Source organism: Limulus polyphemus, unplaced genomic scaffold (assembly GCF_000517525.1).
Source record: "Limulus polyphemus unplaced genomic scaffold, Limulus_polyphemus-2.1.2 Scaffold626, whole genome shotgun sequence".
NCBI lineage: Eukaryota > Metazoa > Arthropoda > Merostomata > Xiphosura > Limulidae > Limulus > Limulus polyphemus.
In genome coordinates this window covers 205,983-228,331 of record NW_013666236.1, presented here as the reverse complement: position 1 = coordinate 228,331, position 22,349 = coordinate 205,983, and the positions used below count along the sequence as shown (strand labels likewise).

At 31.9% G+C, this 22,349-nt stretch overlaps 1 protein-coding gene across 1 annotated transcript in view; it reads right to left on the bottom strand.

Annotated features, from left to right (window-relative positions):
* LOC106459552 (low-density lipoprotein receptor-related protein 2-like) overlaps nt 1-22,349 on the bottom strand; it is a 248,405-nt gene that overhangs the window by 106,574 nt on the left and 119,482 nt on the right. Inside the window, exons 18-27 of the mRNA XM_022386057.1 lie at nt 20,622-20,771; nt 19,805-20,098; nt 11,606-11,719; nt 10,928-11,047; nt 9,726-9,965; nt 7,813-7,947; nt 6,964-7,089; nt 4,513-4,644; nt 3,710-3,829; nt 2,883-3,008 (exon numbers count right to left, since the gene is read on the bottom strand). Coding sequence (XP_022241765.1) covers nt 2,883-3,008; nt 3,710-3,829; nt 4,513-4,644; nt 6,964-7,089; nt 7,813-7,947; nt 9,726-9,965; nt 10,928-11,047; nt 11,606-11,719; nt 19,805-20,098; nt 20,622-20,771 — 1,557 coding nt within the window. The remainder of the gene's footprint in view (nt 1-2,882; nt 3,009-3,709; nt 3,830-4,512; nt 4,645-6,963; nt 7,090-7,812; nt 7,948-9,725; nt 9,966-10,927; nt 11,048-11,605; nt 11,720-19,804; nt 20,099-20,621; nt 20,772-22,349) is intronic.

The following is a 22,349-nucleotide window of genomic DNA, read 5'->3' as shown; positions in this document are numbered from 1 at the left end:
CAATTGGTACTATATGGGAGACTAATCAATGTCGACTATTTTTAAATTGAAAGAATAATTCGTTAAAATAATTTTTAAGGAGATTGCACCCAAACCCTACACTATGAGGAAAACCACAACTTGCTTCATAATTCAGCATCATCTAAACACACGGTACCCGTCTAAATACACGTATCCCAACTTATACTTGTATAACTTATACGTATAACATCATCTAAGAGCGACGAGATATTAAAAATAAGCATATAATAAATATTCACACATTTGTTTCTGACTGCCATATAATTACATAAGTTCCTTCATGCACAAACCAAGATAATAGTCACTCAAAACAACTTCGTGAATGTACTTATTTTTCGAATTCTTACTTTTCTTTTTAAATGCTTCATTTGAACTGAAATTGGCACCAATAACGACCGTCATTCTGTATTTCTAATCGGTGTTGGAATATCGTGAAATCTTGCGATGTATTAAGCTACAAATAGTGATGTATTGTAAGATACTGTTTTATAATTTTATAGCTTCTTCTTTAAAAGTCAAGAAAAGAGGCGAGCTCGCTCTTTGTTTTATATCTTCTCTATCAATTACCAAGACTTTTTGTCAAAATCTTCTAAGTCTACGGAACTAACTAATAGCATAAAGTTTTTTTTTCTTCTTTTGAAATTTATGAACGGTATAGAATTTATCATTGTCAAACTGTAGGTCATTTAGATTTTTAGTTTGACATCATTCATTACGCTTTATAGGCTTAAACATTGTTTTAGTACTAATAATGGCTGGAGACGGCTTGAATGGGTAATGGCTGATGATGACAAAACCTTGTCAAAACGTTGTACATTTGCTGTTATGTTAAACTTATATTAAGGTTTTTCTTCATTACCCATTCAAGCCATCTCCAGCCATTATTAGTCTCAAAGTGGGTTCCTCGTCATCGAAATTGTTTTAATACGATTTGTACGATAAAGGAGACTAATCAATGTTCACTATTTTTACAATGAAAGAATAATTCGTAAAAATAATATTTTAAGGATATCCCACATAACACTTACTTCATCACTATTTATTTTGTCGTAAATCCACATTTGAAGACCACGTATCACATCAGTTCTTTTCTTGGAACGGGTCTAACTTAGTGCCTTAAATAGAGGTCAGTCTGCACAAAGATACGGTCATTAGAACTTTTTCCTGGTTAGGGAGGAGTTCCTGTTGTTGCCTCGTCTACGAAGGTGTTGCTGTAGAAAGAGGGAAAATTTCTAGAAAGGTAAGGTTGTATTTATGATTCAATATTTGAGTTGTTTAGTAGATTTTGCATTGAATATTTTTATTATTGAGAAAAAACGTTGCGAGAAAGTGAAACAGTTTTAACAAGTGTTTTGTATAGACTCACGTTCTAGGCGATAATTTGTGTGAAACAATAGATCAGATTGCCCCATTTTTCTTGTTCGCACTTGGATATTCTCAAGATAATCTAAAATATAAATTCTTACAAACGAATTATGTATTTCTATAGAACCAGAAATAATGAAGTAAAACTCAAAATTCACAATAGTAGAGGCTAATGGTTATGTATTATTCTTAGAATTTCATGCTAAACATTAAGAAACATATATAAAAAAAATGATTAATGTTATCTTCGTGACTAAAGAAGCTGTTGAGGAAAAACAATGAAGGATGCCAAACTGAAAATTAAAGGATCGAGGGTTTGACAACAATATCTTTGTATTGTATATAAAGTTGAAAAAATCTATATATACTTATGGTACTAGTAGAATCAGAAGACATGAACGAAATGTGTTGGTAATTTATATAAAGAAATTAAAACAACGAGGGAGCTCGCCTCTTTTTTATTAAACAGTATCTAAAGGTGCTGTACCTGAACTTTTGTTTGTGAAAGCTATGGTATGCGTATTACGTCACTCTTTTAAAATATACCACAATATTTCGTGATATTCCACGCTGATTAGACATGCACAATGACAGTCATTATTGGTGACAATTCCAGTTAATATGGGGCATTTGATCAGAAAATTAAAGAATTCGGAAAAGAAAAACTTTCTAAATTCACAACATTGTTTTGAGTGACTTATTCTGTTAATTTGTGGTAAAAAAAATCAAAAAATTTCTGATCAGGATTTGTAAATAATAAGCTTTAAGTTGCATTACTTTAAAATTACTGTACAAGTAAAAGACAAGTGCTTCAGTCTGACTTCATACGTTGTAATAATAATACACGTTGCCAAATCGCTAAAAAGAGAAAGTGCTCTTGTCTGAAGAAACCCAATACTCTAAAACTTATTTTCTCATTGACACCTTAAATAACTAGACTATTTTTAATAAGAGTAACTCGTATATCAATTCTGTCCTTTACGGTCATGTGACCTCTTTGTTCCATACTGTATATATATCTGTGTCAGTGTAAATTACTTGTACCTGATGATGACGAAACGTTGTACATTTGCTGTTATGTTAAACTTATATTAAAGTTTTTCTTCATTACCCATTCAAGCCGTCTCCAAGCATTATTAGAATATACTTATGTTTGTTTGGATACTGTTGTAAGACTTAGAAGAGATATTTTGGCACCCCATTATATATTATATATATAATTATATTAAAGTTTTTCTTCATTACACATTTAAGCTGTCTCCAAGCATTATTATAAACCAAACCTATCAAACATATGTACACAATTTCAAATGTTAAAAGAAAAATACATCACTATATTTCTAAAATATTTAGAAGATAAACAACTTTGCATTAGTAGGAAGTGTTTAACTAACCAATAATATATGTAAAAGAAACAAATTTAGGAGAAAATCAGAATGCATCAATGGATTTTTCATCAGATAAAACACAATTCTAAAAGATAAATTAATACTTACTAATAGCTTTACAGGTGTGTTGATTATTAGCGAGTTTGTAGCCATCCTGACATTTACACTTGAAGGAACCTTTAGTGTTGACACAGTCTTGACTGCAGTAGCCTGGATAGGCACATTCATCATGGTCTATAAACAAACAAGTAAAATTCATTACAAATAACAAGCTTTATGCAACCATAGCTCAGATAAATTGAGCTTTATGTTACTGCTTTAATAAAAACTACTATAGTTTAACAACAAAAAGTGTACTGCACTAGTAGAATTTCTTACAGTATCTTGTATTGCCATATGGTAACACTGATTTTCTGCAGTCTCTTGTACTAACCTACTGTTAACATTGATTTACTGCTTAAGAAGTTAGCACATAGGATCACATACAAAAGTCGTAATGGTTTTCAAACAAGACCCAAAAGTTGAGTGCTTTCAAATAGTTAACTATTCCTCTTCAGGAGAATAAAGGATTATGTTTAATGAGTTTAATGACTTATATCAACATTGATTTTCTGCTGTCTCCTGTACTGACTTGTATTAACTTTGATTTGCTGCTGTCTCCAGTACTGACTTATATTCCTACTGTCTCTTAAACTTAAAACGTAAGTATTAATTTCCTATAAGTAATAATTTCTTGTAATTAACTACACATGCAGTGATTTCTTGCATTATAATAACACAAAACTAATAAACTTGAGTTAGTACAACACACAACCAAAGAGCTGTTACTTTTGCAAGTTCAGACTAGAATATTTGAAGACAAAAAAGTTCTTTCCATATGCACTTATTACTTTGTTAATTTAGATGAATTATACCCTAGTAGTGTTTATACTTACCAACACAAGTAGTAGTGTCATTTAGAACTTCACCTGATGGACATAGGCATAGAGGTCCCAGTGGTGTCTGTTTACAGTTGTGACTACAACCAATGTTTTGTACTTTACATTGGTCAAGACCTACAAATAAAAATAACAAGCTATGGAACTTTACAATGTAATATGCAAACAATTCATTTTGACATGAATAACATACCTTAATGTCATTATCTTCTGCAAATACAACTATTACCAGTCAATAAATAACAACAGGAAATTTCAAATAAATTTTTCTAATACACTATGACCTTTGAGACAAATTACACTATAAATATCTTAAAGTTTTTTTAGGTCAAATCTACATAATGGGTTATCTGTTTTGTGTCTACCTTGAATAATCAAACCCTAGATTTTACCTCTATAAGTCTTAAAGTTTACTGTTGAGTCACTGAGAACTTTTTCTTAAGTAAACTAGCAAAAAAAACATGTAAAACTCTCAATGCCAAACTTGGTTTTTTAATACATTGAGCAATATTTAAAAAATTACATGAAACATAATTAGCCCAATTGTTGTATTGAAAAATAAAATCTGTCACTTACTGCATTAAAATAAAAATATTAGTTCCATATGATATGCTAAGTACAATGCAGTCAATTTAAATAAGTTGTATAAATATCAACACACAGAAAAAAATAATTACCTTAAATACTTTTTACTTTTATTTAGCAAAGATAAAATCTTCTTGTTCTACCAGTTTTAGGAAATATTAGTGTATTACTTAATATGATAAAAAAATATTTATAGTACAAAGAATTTTACTTACTACAGGTTGGGCCTTCATCAGCATCATTAGGACAGTCAGGTGTGTCATCACACACCTGAGAAATGTTTATACACATTTCAACAGCACTTGGACACTTCCACTGACCATGCAGGCAAATACTGGGTGGAGGACCTAAAAAATTACCAAGAAATATTTTATTTCTTTAGTTCTACACAAAAAGATACAAGATTTATGACATTTACTATAATTTTCTCTTCACAATAAAAACTGATACAAATTGAATTGGAAAAAAAGCCCATTTCTTTTTCTATATATCAAAGTTAATGACGTGAATTTCTTTTAACTTTGTTTATCATTTTAGTTTTGTTATAATGATGGTTACATCAACCAATGTGTAACAAACTGACCATGAACTGCTTTATGAGATATGTTCATGAAACTATCTGAACTGTAGCATGTTTTTAAAGATTAATTCAACCCCACATTTTCAAAATTAGTACCCAACAGCATCAATTATTTTATATTGTGGATTATATGCTCAACAAACTTTCAATATCCACTTTCTCAACATTGCACTATGTATTTTTTAACCAATGAAACTCAATCTATCAAAATCAATTGAGCCTAAGATGCAACTGAAATACTGAACAGAACTACAACAAAGACACCTGTTAATTGAATTACAAAGGATTTGTTTGACAAATGATAATCTATTATGAAATGCAAAGGTTGCTCCAAATGTTTTCTATTTACATTATTTTTAAAGATGACACAGGCCTGCAAATTTAAACTTCATAAAAGTTGTTTTGGTTTTAATATGGGATTTTCCATATTTCAGCTCCACAGATTTTGAAAGTAATATTTTTTTCTATCGCATAAGGATTTTTTAGAAATCAGAAAGAAGAAAAACTTAATTAGATCAAACTATTATTTCGTTTACTGCAATGAACATTTTTTTATTATTATGTGTGTTATGTTTTCGTTCTAGAACAATCAATAAGACTCTCGCATCACGATTAGTCTAGAGAAATCTATAGCCAATGATTGTCAACATTTTAAGCATAACAAAATGTGACCTGATTTCAATGAAAATGATTCACTTATGTAAAAGTACATTTGACATTTTGTGAAAAATCTGTATGTGATGGAGAAGAATGAATATTTTCAAATTCAGTGTACAGGAATTACTGTAGAATATGTAAAAATTTCAAGACAATAAAACCATTGCAATCCTGTGTAATTGTTCATATTTTTCAATGTTTCTGCTATAAACGTAGGATAATTTTTTTAAATAATTCTTATTTCATTGAAACCTTTTTAATTATCCACAATAACCTATAATACTCACCACTTACATCAATCAGCAAGAAAAATATGAATTTCTTTCAAACTCAATAATGGGCATTAGAATAAGCTACAAGAATAAGCATAAGGGAGAGGTGGGTGTAGATATTACTAAGCACTGCAAAGGGAAGAATATTTGAGGAGTGGATCAGTCATATCTCAAAGCTCCATCTTAGAGAGCAGTATTTATGTGTTAAGATTTTGTGTGTGAATTTTTCCATTTATCTATAGACACTTAGAGTACTGGTGTCATCACTCTGTTGAGTTTTAGTACTTGACCCTGATACCTAGGTTTTAGAAGTGCTGTTAGATCTAGTTTCTCTTACTAGCTAAGTCAGTTAGTTTATCCTTTTTTATCACACCATTTGACTCAAAGTGTCTTTTGTACTAGAGGTGTTTGATGGGTGTCACATGTTGTGGAATGATTCTTGGATAGTTTGCTACTGAACATTTCTTTCCCGGACATTTTGCTACCGGTGTTTTCGTTACTAGGGTATTTCACTAACAAGTCATTTCACTACTTGTTCCAGCTACATGTAAATAACTCATTATGGCTGGACAACTATTCAAGGAAAAAGTTCTGATCTTTCATAATTTTCAATAAAATATTTTACAACATAAGAGCCTCTTTTATTTTGAAAAAGTTTCTCTAATAAACTAATACTGGCAAAATATTTTTATTTTATGATCTTAAATAAGATATGTAAGGGAGATTATGACATAAAATTATCAGGTAGCGAAATACTTTAGTAATGAAAAAACCGGTAGCGAGCTGACCAGTAGCGAAATTTCCGGGAATGAAATGTTCAGTAGCGAACTGTCCAGCCACCCTATGGAATAAGTCTAACCAACATAGTTTTAACCTCACAGTTGTTTAGATGCCCTACACAGCCATCAGATTGGTTCAGAACTTTATATATCTAACCTCATACATGAATAGTCTTCGTATGTAGGGCAGCAGAAGTGATCCTGATTGGTTTTACATTTTACAAACTTTGTGCATTCAAATATAAAATACTACAACAAAAAAATGTTTTGTATGTGAAGTATATGAACAAATAAAAAAATATTAAAGGAATTACTGACCAAAGGATCTCAAGGCAAAATGGTATAAATGGCAACTTAAAAGTCTGCATTATCACTTACCACAAGCATGCTGGTAGTCCTCATCAGAACCATCACCACAATCATCAGTCCCATCACAAATCCATGACTTAAAAACACACTGTGTATTGTTGCATCTGAAGTTGTTGGTAGGACAGTCAACTTCTCCTAAAAATGTTTGTACACATTTTATTAAATAACCCCATGAACTAATGCATGGTCAGGATTTGGGATCAAAATATGGAGGGGGTGTAAAAAAAACAAGCCTGACTTAATTATTTTGAATGTCATATGTATGTTATATCCCACAGAAAAAGAAGTGAAGGAAGCAACTGCTCCCCTTGGTAACATTGGTAGAAAAATAGATCTACTATCAAATATGTAAGTAACAAGCAAATTAAAGACACAATGTCTGCAAAATGAATTTATTTTCTTAAAAGTGAAATTTCAGGTAACTATCCTTCAGACTAAATCACTGTAGTGTTATTTTATGTTATCTTGAATCATTAAAGTAATAAATGTCATAACTACATTCTGAATTAGTTATGCAACCTTCACATCATAAATAATCACCCAAATCAAATTAAAATACAAATAAGTAGATCAAAATTTTATATGACCACCAGTTCGCCAAGCAAGTTACAAATTTAAGTTTCACAATATGAACAAACTACTTCTTTTAAGTGACTTTTCTTTAAGCAGAATGTAAAGAAATCAAATGTTCAGCTTGTTCGTACACATTTTTACAAATACCTCTGACATATAGATCAGTATGTGACACCACAAAGACCATTTTGAAAATACACATATGTAAATTGATGTGCTATGTTTCTAATTAAAAAACCTTAAAAACAGTGTGTCCACAGTTAGCATAAAAAAATTGGAACTTACCACAACTATCAGGCTCATCACTTCCATCCTCACAATCCTTAGTACCATCACAGAACCATGTTTTGGGGATGCAAATTTTTGAGGTCTTGCACTGGAATAACTTTTCTTGGTCACACTCATTTGGTGAGACAGATGCTAATTAGATTTTTAAAAAAAATAATATTCAAAATATTAAACACAAGGTATACTTGTCTCTAAATACAACATCTCTCTCTCTCTCCCTCCCCTATAAAGAGTTACTGATTTATAAAACTGACTTTTTTAAATATGTTTTAAAATGTTACTAGATATGAAAATGTAAAACCATACATACTAAGTAAAATATACATGTTTTTGTTATTGCTTTCACTTACAAGTATAATGCACAAAATATTTTCTAGAAAAATTTAAACCACCCAAATATGCTCATGATCACTTACATACCAAAATTTGCAAGTACACAAAAACTAAGAAACTCAACATTTAGTTTATTCTTACATGAGATACTTATTTTACATACTTTTAAAACATTATCACAAGTTCTCCATAATATTATTAGTCATTCTTCACCAAAAGGCTAAAAATGGTTGAGTAGATTATATCACAAAGATATTGAATATACAAGTCAGCAAGTCATACAACAATACCGCAGCTGATAAAAAAAAAATCACAGTCTAACAACATTTACCAGAAGTCTATTTTGACATTGTTGGAATTTTGTAAATAGTTGAATGCCACTAAATGTTTTTAATACAAAATGTTCATACACTCTAATCATAAGGATGTATTCAGATTGAGGCTTTAGAATTTCCAAGATGGAAATGTCCCTTGTACATAATGCCATTGGAAAACAAAGGAACACAGATCAATACCAGGGAACAATACAGAAAGAGACATGCAAAAAGTTGTACCCCATCCATGGTAATAAAAATTCAGCATCTTGTAATAGGTTTGAATCCATGAACACAAATATCAATGTAAAAAAAACAAAACAAACAGCTATGTGGTCCAGGCAACAGTACATAACACAATCAAGAAGAGTCACAATCTGGAAAAGCTACACAAGTCACATGTACACATTGCTTCCACAAAATTAGGGTTCAACCATCAAATACCTCAAGCAGTTAGACTATGAAATGAGTATTCATACTGTTCCATAAGAAGACATAGAAATAAAAGTATTTCCGTGTGATCTGACTGTTGAAATGGGCACAGTTGTCCTCATACACTAGATGGATTAAGGAAAGTCTGCAGGAAGGAGTAATGTTCTTTGAACATGACAGCCTTACGACAAAGCCTCTTGTTTTTGAAACTGTGCTGCAGAGCTACTGTAAAGATGCACGTTTGTTAGATAAAGCATGACTTGATGTGGCGACATGGACTGTGATGATGATTTGAGGTTCTAAAGTTGTTTTCAAATATGGTACTTAACCTCTGTATATGTTAGATATCTAAGTTTATGCTTTCTTTGTGTTGATCTGTTAAATAGCTTTGCATAAGTGATATATGACATCACAATAACAATTCTTCAAAAACAATATCAATGAATTTTTTTTGTTAGGTTGTATTTAACATTTCTGAAAAGTACAAATTTGGGAAGAGTTATAGAATACAATGAATAATACTGAGTTAAAAGAGTAAGAAAAGGAAACGTAAATTAATTTAACAAAAAAGAAACAATGAAATCAGAGGAATAAATTACAAGTTCAAAACTACTAAACAGAACCAGTTCATGCCTTCTGAAAAATAAACATGAAATTTGTCTTTAAAATTTTAACATACTAATAAAATTGATTAAAAACAGATGCAAAAAAATATTTATTTCACGGATCATCTTTGTTGATTTTATCAATCGACTTAAGCGAGTATTTGTTATTTTTATCAATTAGAAACCAACTTCATAAATAAGTAATCTAATACAAAATTCTACTTACGACATCCCAGTTCATCAGAACCATCTTGGCAGTCAGAAACACCATCACAATGATAGCTCTCATGAATACACTGTTTCTGGTCAGAACACTGAAACTGGCTTGAAGTACATGTAACAGGTGGGCAACTCTGCTCATCTGCTTGGTCAAAACAGTCATTGTCACCATCACAGACCCAGCTCTGTGGAATACAATGTCCTGATCCAGGACATGTGTACTGGTAGTAGGCACAAGTCTTTTCCACTGTGAGGATTACCAAAAATACCATTTAATTTCTATAATCCTCAAATACTAAATGTAGGTGTACAAAACTTTGCTGTAAGTTGATGATAAAGTACAGTTCTTTTACACAAGCAGATTACCAGGAAAAGATTGCACTATTACAAAATAACTGAGATATCGAGGGCTTTTTATTAGAAGTTATAAGACAAGATTATTGTGTTTTGGCACTTGTGTATAAAGTTAAAATCATAAATAATATTCAAAGTTAAAATTGGTATACAATTAAGAAACGTTTTATTTAAGCCTATCTATGGCCTTCAAAAAGTTGACAACTCTACATGTTTCGACGTTGCAACGTCAACCTCAGGAGTGAATTACAAGACAATGCTAAAGTATTTATAACTTTTTAGCAGGTCATGTGACCTGCATGTCATTTTACTAACATTCATGTTAACCAACTCGTGTCAATATTCTACATGGGCTACAAAGATAGAAAAATAAATAATTAAACACAAAAATACTTAGATGCTTTCCTTTGAAAAATTTTGGGTTTGTACCAGATTTGTTTGTTTGTAGTTAAGCATAAAGCTACACAATGGCTCTCTATGGTGTACCCACTACAGGTATCAAAACCCATATTCTAGCATCATGTCTGCAGACTTACCGCTGAGCCACTGGGGGTGGGGGCTGTATTGGAGCTGGTATGTTTAATTATAAAAGAATTTAACTCTATGTAAAAACAAAAAGGTAAATAATGTATTTCACTTCATTATACTTACTTTACACATTATTAAAGTGTCAAAAGTGTTTACTTTAATAAGATATTTAGCTTAGAAATAATTTAAACATTTTTCAGTACTATTTAGGTCCACAGAGGTTTTATATCCATCATGTGTAAGTGTGGCAGTAAAGTTTCAAATTTTTACCACTTATTTTAACTATTATGTATATTAGTTGTCTACTTGTTTTACTGGTTCACTAACCACAAAACTCTCCTTCATCTGAGCCATCTCCACAGTCATTCTCAGAGTCGCACTTCCAAGATTGAGGAACACATCGACCATTGTCACAAGCAAATTCCGTAGTTTCACATGTGATATTTACTATAGGAGAAAAGGTGGTTAAAAAATATTTGATCTTATGGAAAACATTGTATTTCAAGAAAGAAAAAATCAAATACAAAAAAGTTGATGAATAAAAACAGCTTGTTTATGAAATTGTGAATGTAATGGAAGTTATAGTTTTCAACTGTAAAATATCTCCAGTGTTTATTGATACACACTTTTATACAGCCATTTCAAAACATTTTTTATAAAACTCGTTTAGAAAAAATATCTTTATATTTCTTATTATGAATGTTCTCTCATATGATTAGATATCATGGGTATCACTAAAAAAAAAAGCAACGTTTATTTCATTTACAAAAAAGGATCCAAAATGCTTACTGAATTTTTTCAAAGGTACAGAAGCATTTTCTAAAAGTTCAATACATTTTACTCAGAAATCTTGCCCATAAACATTTATACAATCATGCCAGTGTGTTGTCTTCATGTCTTGTAGTGAAACAATTTCAGCCAGTTAAGATTAATTTTCTAAGGTTCAGATAAACCAGATAAACGTATTAAATCATACCTAACTTTTTAATTAAGGTGAACACTCACCACAACCAGTTTCATCTGAGTAATCACCACAGTCATTATCTGAGTCACATTTGAATGTTAAAGGAACACAACGTCCACTATCACACTGGAACTCTTTTGAGCTACAGGTTGATTCTGTAGAGAAACAATGAATTTTAGTCTACTAACTCTCAAAATAATTACTATAATACCTTGTCATTTGTATTATCCAATAACTTTAATTTACATACATATTATACCTTCATTTTACTTTACAATAAATCAATTATAACTTACAATGTCATTATTACATTTTTCACATAAAAATACATAACACTCTCATGTCTCAGATCAGAAAAAAAATATCACGTCATTACGTTGTTCATGTCAAAATATGACACTCTCTCATGCCATACAAATAGGAAATCAGCCATCATTATGTCATTATACTATTCATATTAAAAATAGGTCACATTCTCATTCTAAGGGAAATCAGCCATCACCATGTTTTTATATTGTTATTGTTTAAACACATCATACTATCTGGGTAGTATCATGCCACACAATCAGGATACAGTTATTATACAGTCCTCAAAAGTACCTTTCAAAAATAATTCTGCAAATTCTGTGCAATTTCATTTGCTAATTTACTGAAACAAAATATATTTGTGTGGTGTTCAGGTACAATGGTGCCCAACAGATAAGCTTAATATATCTGAAAAATCAGGAAATTTGCCATAAAGAATAATTTCAAATTCAGACAGTAAATGAAAGAAATACACAAACACAACTGAACAAACCAACAAAATCTTTACTCACAGTTATTGTGTATTACATCTATTTACCACACTGGTTAGTCTCCTTATTCACGGGTTGACTTATACTGGCTGAAGGGGTTGAGAGGGATTCTATTCTACCACCAAAATTCAGACAAAGCTGTAAAAATGTGGGATATGGCAATCCAATGCTGCATGCATCACTGACTATCCCAGTTAACATTTACAGGGGAAAAAAATCCATAACTCATTCCAAATTGTTGAAGTACATATTCCACCCCTTGAAATGGGTTTGTTTCTCCCCCGGGGGGGGGGGGGCACACAGGTAGGGCCAAAGTGATACAGTTTTCTAGCCATCGACATATTCAAGTTTTCCCTGAGTAGAAGGACCCATACAAGTTCACAACTTTTTAATATTCTGTTAATTATAATTTAGAGAAATTACATGAAATATCTCCCTAAAGATATATTCTAAGCTAGTTATCTAAGGGCAAAATTCATCACTATTTCAGTATTCCAGTCCCTTTCCTTTCTCATCTCACAGGCATCCTTGCTCCAAGCTTTAAAATCAAATCTTACTGTCTGAATTGGAAAATTAGTTATCAGTTGCAAAATGCCATAACTGTTTCCTTCATGTGATACATGAGACACCATGACACCTACATGAAGACAATGAAGGGTAACACAAAACTCCAGTAATCAATAAAACAAAATGAAATCATAATAAAACAAAACTCAAGCAAAATTAAAATCAAATTCACAATACAAAATTGAAAATAAATAAAACTCAAGTCATGAAAGAAGCACAACAGCCAGCCAGTTAACACAATAATCAAAATTCAAAATATTATAAATCAGAATATGAAAATATAATGTAAACAAAATTACAAATAAACTCAAAATACATTCATATTACAAAAATAAACATAATAATTAAAAACACTGTTTTACATAAAATTTAAGCATTTATATATATATACAATCCTGCAGTTCTTGCAGGGCTTCAGGCTGTTCTTATACCTTGACCTCTCTCCTGGACGAAGCATTGGTTTTACTTTCAGGATTACCATCACACATGTCAACTACAATAGGCATATCATACTGTCAGCTATCGGTAAAGCAAACAATTTACTGATGCATCATCCACATAGTTTCTTTGTGTGTCTAGTACACATTAAGCTGAAGTCTGTTGGACCACAGTCCTTTAAGTGCAATGAATTGTCAGAAAATTCACAAGATCCATGGCTTCATCAACAAGTCAGAATTTAAAACTCCAAGTCAACCCAACCTGTAAAAGGTCAGAAGTTCAGTTAGCAATGTAAAATTAAATGTCACGACCAAAAGTCCATGACAAGACCTTCTCTAGGAACAGGCCACCTGGATACAGGTGTAGCACATGTGCTGTGAGATATTCATAGTGGATTCACTCACTACTATTACACCAGAACACATTTTATTTCAAGCACTAGTGAATGTGTAATCCACATAGCTTTGTATGGAACAATGCCTGTGCAGCTAGCTACCTTATCCAAACTTCTGACCATGTCAACTTATGGCAAAAATTCTCAGTTAGTGAGTTTAACCATCTCTCCTCTCACACACAAGAGTTCTTCCATCACTGTCTGGTTGCCATGAAGATAGATCCTGGGACCAATGAGGAAGAGGATTAAACTACCAAAAACACATGAGACTGGTAACCAAATGTAAGGCAGCTACTTCACAATCAGTGACCAAAGTTTCTAGCCCAGTAGATTTCTGGTTTTTCTCAATTCCCACATGCTTTCTGATATACAAGTTAAACATAATCTGAAGAAATAAGCATTTGAATTCATAAATAAATCCAGACAAAACTTACGTTGTTAAACTACAGCTGAATGTAGTTAATGCAAAGTTTGTGAATTATGATACCTTGTTTAGAAAAAATATTATTAAACATTAGTATTATCTGTCAATGTACAGAAATTGTTCAATCATACAAATAAAACATATTTCTAAATCAAAACTTCTAAGAAACAATAAGTTTTCTTTCATTTCAAACAAACAGGAGATCATATGGTGATTTTACCCTCCAAAGACTAAGTCACTTAATCTACAAACATCTGTTAACAAAACTGAAGAATATTAATTCCCCATCATCAGTGAAAACAATGGGTCCACCAAGTTTATTACCTGATGTGGTGGAGATTTTATACAAATTTAGTGTATTTTTCTCAGTAATAAATCACATGCTAATGAATATTCCAATCTGGGACCAAACTGTATATATTTTTTGCTAGTATTAAGAAAACATATAATATGCTGTATTTTATATCTCAGTATGGTCCAAGCTAATCACTGCAGTTTTTCACAAAATGTATCACATCTTAATATTTCAAGCCACAATTCTTTATTAAACTGAAAAGTTGTACTCTGGTATAAATCACATTCAAGTACATAATCATATAAAGATATAAACTGGTTTAAATATGTAATGAAAACAATTAACCATTGCATAATTGAAGAACATGATGGTCACACTCAGCAGTTAGAATGATTTCCATGGTAACCAGTATTACCATCAAGTACACTTTTGACACAATGGGCTGTGACAAAACCAGCTATATTAGATAAACTCAAACATTAACTCAGACAAAAATGTAGCAAAATGATATACACATTGCCTGATTTGTGGTGTGTACATAAAATTTTCATGCTGTATTAGAGCATAACTTCCTTACTGCCTTTCAGGAGGATTGGCATACACCACCAAATAAACTATCAGGCACAATCTTGCATAGCAATACAACAGAAAATCATGTTAAATTTATATGCAAGATCACTTGTCTGTCATAGAATTTCTACAGGTAAAAATCTATCAACATTTACTTCGAAACTTAGCATGAATATCATCTGATGTAATTTTGCAGCAACATAATAGAAAATGTTGTTGACTTGCATGTAACATTACTAGATCTCTCAACGAGCTTCTAAAGGTAAATTTCCACAAAAATTGAGTACAAAACTCAACCATCCAGTCATCACCAACAGCCACTGCCAAATGTCATTTTCCCTAGGATTTTATGTAACAACCTCAGCTGTCCTAGCTATGTATCTAGCAAGTTTGGAATGTTCTGCTCACTAGATACATCAAAATATTTTACCCAAACCTTGCTATTAAATATCATTTGAAATCCATTGCTCAATCAACACATTTGTGATTTACCATGCTAAAATGTCAGCCACTGGATAAGTTTCAGCCTACTTAGTAAAAGTTTCAATAATGGCCAGCACATACTGATTGCGTCTTTCAGTTTCAGGCAGAGGATTTGCATATCTCTTTAAAAGAGAACTGACAACTCTAATAAAGTTTTTCCTGATGTGGTCAGTTTTTCTTCATAGCAGAGTACTTGATACAAAATCTACACTATCTCTCAACATTTTGGTACAAATTATGCCAAAACATCTTCTTCACAAATTTTTTAATAGTACATAACCCTCTCTGGTGCACTCCAATCTTTGCATTATCGAAAGCTTGAAGTACTTCTGACATGGAGCTCTACAAACCATTAACTGCATCACGAGTTGGTTACCACATCTCACTGGTTCATAATAAGGGTACAATATACCATCCTGCACTAGTAACTAACTATACAAGTGACATATATTCTATGAGTAAGTACAGCATTCATCAATTTGTAACAGGATGGGTACACACTACCTTCCTGAAGACAAGTAGCACCCAAGCTGTGTCTGGTTAGTTGCTCTTCCTGAAGTTCCTGAATGGACATCCATGATATCTATCAAAATGCAGAACTGTCACAAAACATATGTTTGTAGTCTCTATTGCTGCAATTGCTGGATGTTCATCAAATTGGATATATTATCATGGAAAGATGATATAATCTGTTACATTTCTGTTCTGCTAACCCAAGCAGTGATGCACAACACTCATGCTCTTGCAGCATTGTTATTCAACATGCAATCATACCTTCTGGGTTTTTAAGAGTTCGTTAACTAGTTCAGTGATGTGTGTTCCCACCCTACCATGCAAGTAGTGTCTGTAATTTTTGACAAATACCACAGCTGCAAGCAGTTCTTTTTTTGTTTTACAGTATCAGCACTCAGCATGTGACTCCTATATAAAATCACTTGCTCCATACTGTCCTGTACTTGTAACAAACTGCACCAACTCCACTACGACTGATGTCCGTTTCCAGGATTAATGAACAATCTAGACAAGGATAAACCAACATTGGTGCTTAAACCAAGGCCCACTTCAAGGAATAGAATGCATCTTCCATCTAAAGTGTACATCAACCTTATTCAGCACAGATAGTGATGTAGCTATCTTGGAGAAATTAATCAAACCATTGATGATAAAACATCATCATCTAACTAGAGAGCTGCAGACTTCTCACTTGTTGAAAAGTAGGGACTGCTTCAATCCTTGCAGGATCAGTGGACACTCCATTTCTACCAACATGTGACCAAGAAACTGCACTTCCATGCACATAAGTGCAAACTTTCTAGTTTAAATTTAAACTGTGCATCCTTGAAGCTGGGGCTTGAAATTTACAACCAAAGACAAGTATGCCATCTACATAGATAAGTCATCTCTCCCATTGCAGTCCTTTGAGCATAAGTTCAATCAATCTCTCAAAAGTGGCAGGTGCATTATACAGATCAAATGATATGATACAGAATTCATAGAGTCCTTTGAGTACTGAAAGCAATCCTAGTTTACTTTTGTCATCCAGAGAATCTGTCTGTGTGTAAAGGAAAGGCATCAACATACTTTACCACATTAATCCATCAAACATTCGTGACAAACATTGCCATTCCTTCTTTCTTTTTAACAATCACCAATGGAAACAACAATGCTCTCTCCAAATCTTATATTATTCTGTCCTTCAAATTCTGCACTAACTACATCTATGGTGCTCCAAATAAGCCTGTTTCTGTATGATGACATATTGTTGTTGTTTAACCTAATTGGCCACCTGGTCCCATGAATGCATCAAACTCCCTGAGCAATATACTGAATTTATATCTCTGTACTAAGTTCAGATTATTTACAAAATCCTCTGAGAGTTGCACATTCATTCTCAGACATGATACAGTGGCTGCAACACTAGCTACTCAGCTGGTTTGTCTCTCTTTTGTCTCTGTTACCATACTGATGTTCATTATCATTCCAGCTAAAAAGCCAAATGTCTGTAGTAGCTCTGGAACAACATCCATGCTCAGACACAACTATTCAAGCAAGTGCACTCTGCTTTTTTTACAAACACAAAACAATGTTTCATGCATCAATTCTATCACCATAGCAGAAACGAAAATGCACCATGGAATATTATTTGCACATTACAGAGAATTATCAAATCATTTTCAACATGAATGCACAAAATCCACTGTAAGTTTCCTGACAGAATCATTGAATTATGGTAGTAGACAATGTATGTTATATTTTTTATTTGGTTTCATATTTTCAATTTTAGGTTTTTAAGCATTTTGTTTAGTAACTATTTGCTTATTCATAGCTTGTCTCTTGTATATAACCCCAAGTTTACAAATTCACGGTGTCAGTACTCACTACTTTAAACCTCTTAGCTATGAATGGTAATATTAATCTAGTCATGTGCATGTGTTAATTATATTTCATGTATGATTTGTATTTGATTATTTGTGCCAATATGTATAGTAGGGTGAATACGTGTCTAAATAAAACCTGGTATTGGTATTATGGGGGATTATTTTCTTCATTATGGTAGGTCTAAAGCAGAAATTCATAGATAGTGGAATGTTGACAGATGCCTATGGATAAACCCTGTGGAATCTACCTAAATTGGACTCTTATTTTTTACAGTAATATTTTTGATCAGTCCACATCATGAATCCAATCCTTCATTACTATAGTAGTTTAATATTTATGTTACTGAAGTAAAAGACAAAATAAAAAGTTCAAGAAGGTTAATCAAGTTGTTGTTAAGTTTGTTTCATGACCACCCAAATGTGAGATAGTTGTGGTTTTGGTTGAGGATCACTGTGGAATATGTGCTGGTGGAAAAAAACAACAACTGGGTAAAGTATGTTGCAACTGATTCTGTCACAAAAAGAATGATTGATTACATCTCACTAGTAAATGAATATATCTAGGTACCATTTCACTAAACAGCCAATCCTGTCTACATTAATGATTTTTCAGAGCTTCTGTTTTTAGTGGGTGTTTTATAAATCCTGTATTAAAAAAACAAAAAAGTGTTTTTACTAAATATATTAAACCTGAATTTGTGACTTAACCAGGCCAAAATCACAAAAATTTGGTGATAAATATTCAAATTTTTCTTGGGTCTAAAAAGTTCAAAACCAACACAAACTGATTGTTTACAGAACTTAAAAACTAGTTGTCAAAGTTGACCAATTTTGATGTGGATAAACTGCTGTTTTTGGCATAACTAACTTGGCAAGAAACTTAGATATTTCAATGTAACCAATAACCAGAAGTATTTAAATAAGAAAACAAAATGGTTTTTACAAACTGTTTTAGCAAAAGGAAAAATGGATGATTTTTAATTGAGTTAGTAATTATAATGATACTTGAAAATACTGATTAATTATATATTTCAGATATATTAACATTTTAATTGAAATTCTTCTGGCTGCTTTCAAATGAACTTAGTTTTCACTTGTGAATCATTTTGGAAATCCATCTATGATTGTATCATTGAAACTTTCTCTGAATCTCTGAGGCAATTCAAGTCTTTATTCCTGATAGTTAGTTGCTAATATTCAGAATCCATTCCCTTTCACACTCATTTCCCAGTAGTTTGAGTTTATAGATCCTTCCTCTTCTTCTGTAAACCTTAAAACCTCCTTATGTCTCATCCAATATATTATATTTGGCCTGGAAATTCATCATGAGTTATTCTCACATGATAGCTACAGAGGATTTCTCAAATAACTGTTTTGCACCTGCTCCTACTTACCTTCTAAATATTTTCTTCAAGTTGATGTCCCATAGTGGTCACATCAACAACAACTGTATGTATTGCACTTGAAACACTTTTACAGTTGCAGGTAACAGGAAGCCTTGAAAGGCATTGTTAATGGACTGCATTTGTCTACAAAGTTTTTGAACAAACCATCTAAACCATCTCACAAGCAAGCATGGGATCATCTCATTTTCCACAGTGTTCTACATTAATTCTGTGTTGTAAAACAGGAGATAACACAAAAGAAAATAATCCATTTTTTGATAAAAAAATGGAAAATATTTGTCAAAGGAAGTGCAAAAAATAACAATAACTCCTCAGCAGAAAAAATACTGATATTTCTTCTTCCTGGAGTGGAAGCCTTAGTTCACAGCTATTTTTCTAACACATACTTAGTAAATTTGAAAAGTATCCAAATGTTACATACTTCAGACTTATTGCTAATATCAGCTCAGTTAAGTCACAAGTTTAGATTTAATAATATAAAAACTTACGGGTACAGTTTTGCATTTCATCAGAGTTATCTAAACAGTCATCATCACCATCACAAACCCATGTCTTAGGAATACATCGTTTGTTGTCACAAGTGAAATCCCAGGAATTAACGCAGGCCTTTACAGGAGGCTCTGCAGTGGGGTCAGAAATACATTGTTTTTTATCTTCATGAAGCTTTTCCCCATACGGGCAGCCACAGCTAACATCAAGATCAGGACCTTGACTGTAATTTGCAGGTATGGCAAAACAGAATCTATCACAACCACCATTGTTGACTTTGCATGGGTGGCGAGCTAGAAAAGAAAGATAAAGACATATCTTACTTTAAGCACTACATGAAAGGTTAGGAACAACAATTTGACAGCAACAGAAGTACAATTTTTTCATGTATATATACCATTAGCTCTAAAAACACAGTTAATAATAATATTTTGGGAATAATGACTGAATAGTTAGAGTAAGAAAAACATGCAGTCAGCTTCACAATAATGTTTTACTTTACATTTTTACCACTGTTGAAATAAGTGGCAAGATGAAAGAATGATAATTTCTAATTTTAATTAAAAGTTAGGAAAAATTAATAGTCCTGTTTATCCTTTGAAATTATTGCCCAACTTTAAATTTAAAACAAATTATAGAAAACTGTACATTTTTCTCTATGCTTACTTCTATAACACACATACATCACATTGTATTAATATTTACAAAACGAAAGTAATTTATCATGTAAAATACTTTGTTTTTAGTTGGTTCTTTAATAAGAGTTAAGAGCATTGAGAATAGAAACACTAAAGATGAATTTATGGAGCCTCTCACAATCAGTTTTCTGGTTCTTGGTGCTGTAAACTTTGATACCATACAGCCGATTTCCTTCTTCAACAGCAGTCATAATTTGTTCATCTGCTCCTGTCTCTTTATTCATCTTTAGAACAGCATCTAACCTCCAGTCTGTGATATACAACCAATCTAAAAAATAATAAATAAGTCAGTACTACAGACAAAATTATCTTTTAGAAGTGTTTTCTAATTCTTATAATCTACGAATACTGTTATTTTCATCTTTTTTTTTTTTATGAAAAAATCATATTGACACCAAATTTGTTGGCTAATTGTTTCAAACACACACACACACATATATATCAATAGTAACTCAGAAATTATCTGGGAAGAAGAAAAAAGAAACGTAGTTACAGGATGCATAACAGTAAACACTTATCTGACATATATCTTGAGGTGCAATTAGTTGGATTTAAACTGTTACTTGTTAATACAAATATCTAATTTAACTATAGATTGTATAAGAGTAGTTTTAAAAGTAAAGTATTTTAAAACTACTTTGAAATTTCTTTAGTAAGATAACATTTCAAAATAAGATATAAAAAAACAAAGTCTGCATATTACTATTAATGTTGTAAAAATCTTCACTGTTTACTAAATTATAAGTATAATTTGATTGGGAATAACCTTAATAATGTTATGAAGAAAAGGGATCTTGGTGTAATAGTCGATCAGTCTCTAAAGCCATCCAAGCAGTACGCTGTTGCTAGTGGTAGTGCAAATAGGATTGAATACAAGTCAAAAGAGGTTATAATTTCATTGTACAGGTCACTGGTTAGGCCACATTTGGGATATTGTCTTCAGTCTTAGGCTCCTTTCCTTAGGAAAGACATTGAATTGCTGGAAAGGGTTCAGAGAAGGATTACTAGAACTATGCCTGGGATGGAGGTGTTGTCATACAAGGAGAGGCTGAAATCTCTGAAATTCTTTTCTCTTGAAAAAAGAAGAGTTAGAGAGGATCTGATTGAGGTGTTTAAGATTGTAAAGGGAATTGATAGTGTTGACACATCATCTTTTTTTCATGTTTAACAGTGAGAATAGTAGGACTATGGGACACAAATAAATTTTGGCAAGGTAGAGTCATCTTCAGCTAAGACATTTTGATTTTCTAACAGGGTGGTTGGCCTTTGTAGAATGGGTTGCCTTCAGATGTTGTAGAGGCAGTAAATTTAAGAGAGTTTAAGAAAAAGCTTGATAAGCATATGAATGATAAGATTTGTTTTTTAATTATAATAATTTAATTTAGAGTATGGAATAGCTGAGATGGACTAATAGGTCCCATGTTGTCCCAAAATGTTATGTTAATCATTACACAATAAGTGAGCACTATAATTTTAACTTTAGATAGTCCTATTAATGTTAATTATTTTATAAAAAAATTAATTAATTACAAGTCTTCATTGGGAATCCCCTTTTTTTTGGATGTTGTTAATCTGGTACATTTTCAAACAGCCTCTAGAAGTTTTTGGTTAGTTTTTCTCATATTTGTTCAGTTTAAAAACCTACTTCCCAAAACAACTTATGATGAATAAAATGATTGAATAACTTATGATTCTTAACAGGTATTATTAAAGTAGGTCTTTATAAGATCACTCATATACTTAAAGCTACATATGCTTACTGTATGATTATTGTATTTTCCTTACAAAAAACATACAAGTAGAAAAAGGTCTGGTGACTCTAAATCAAATTTAATAAACCTACAGG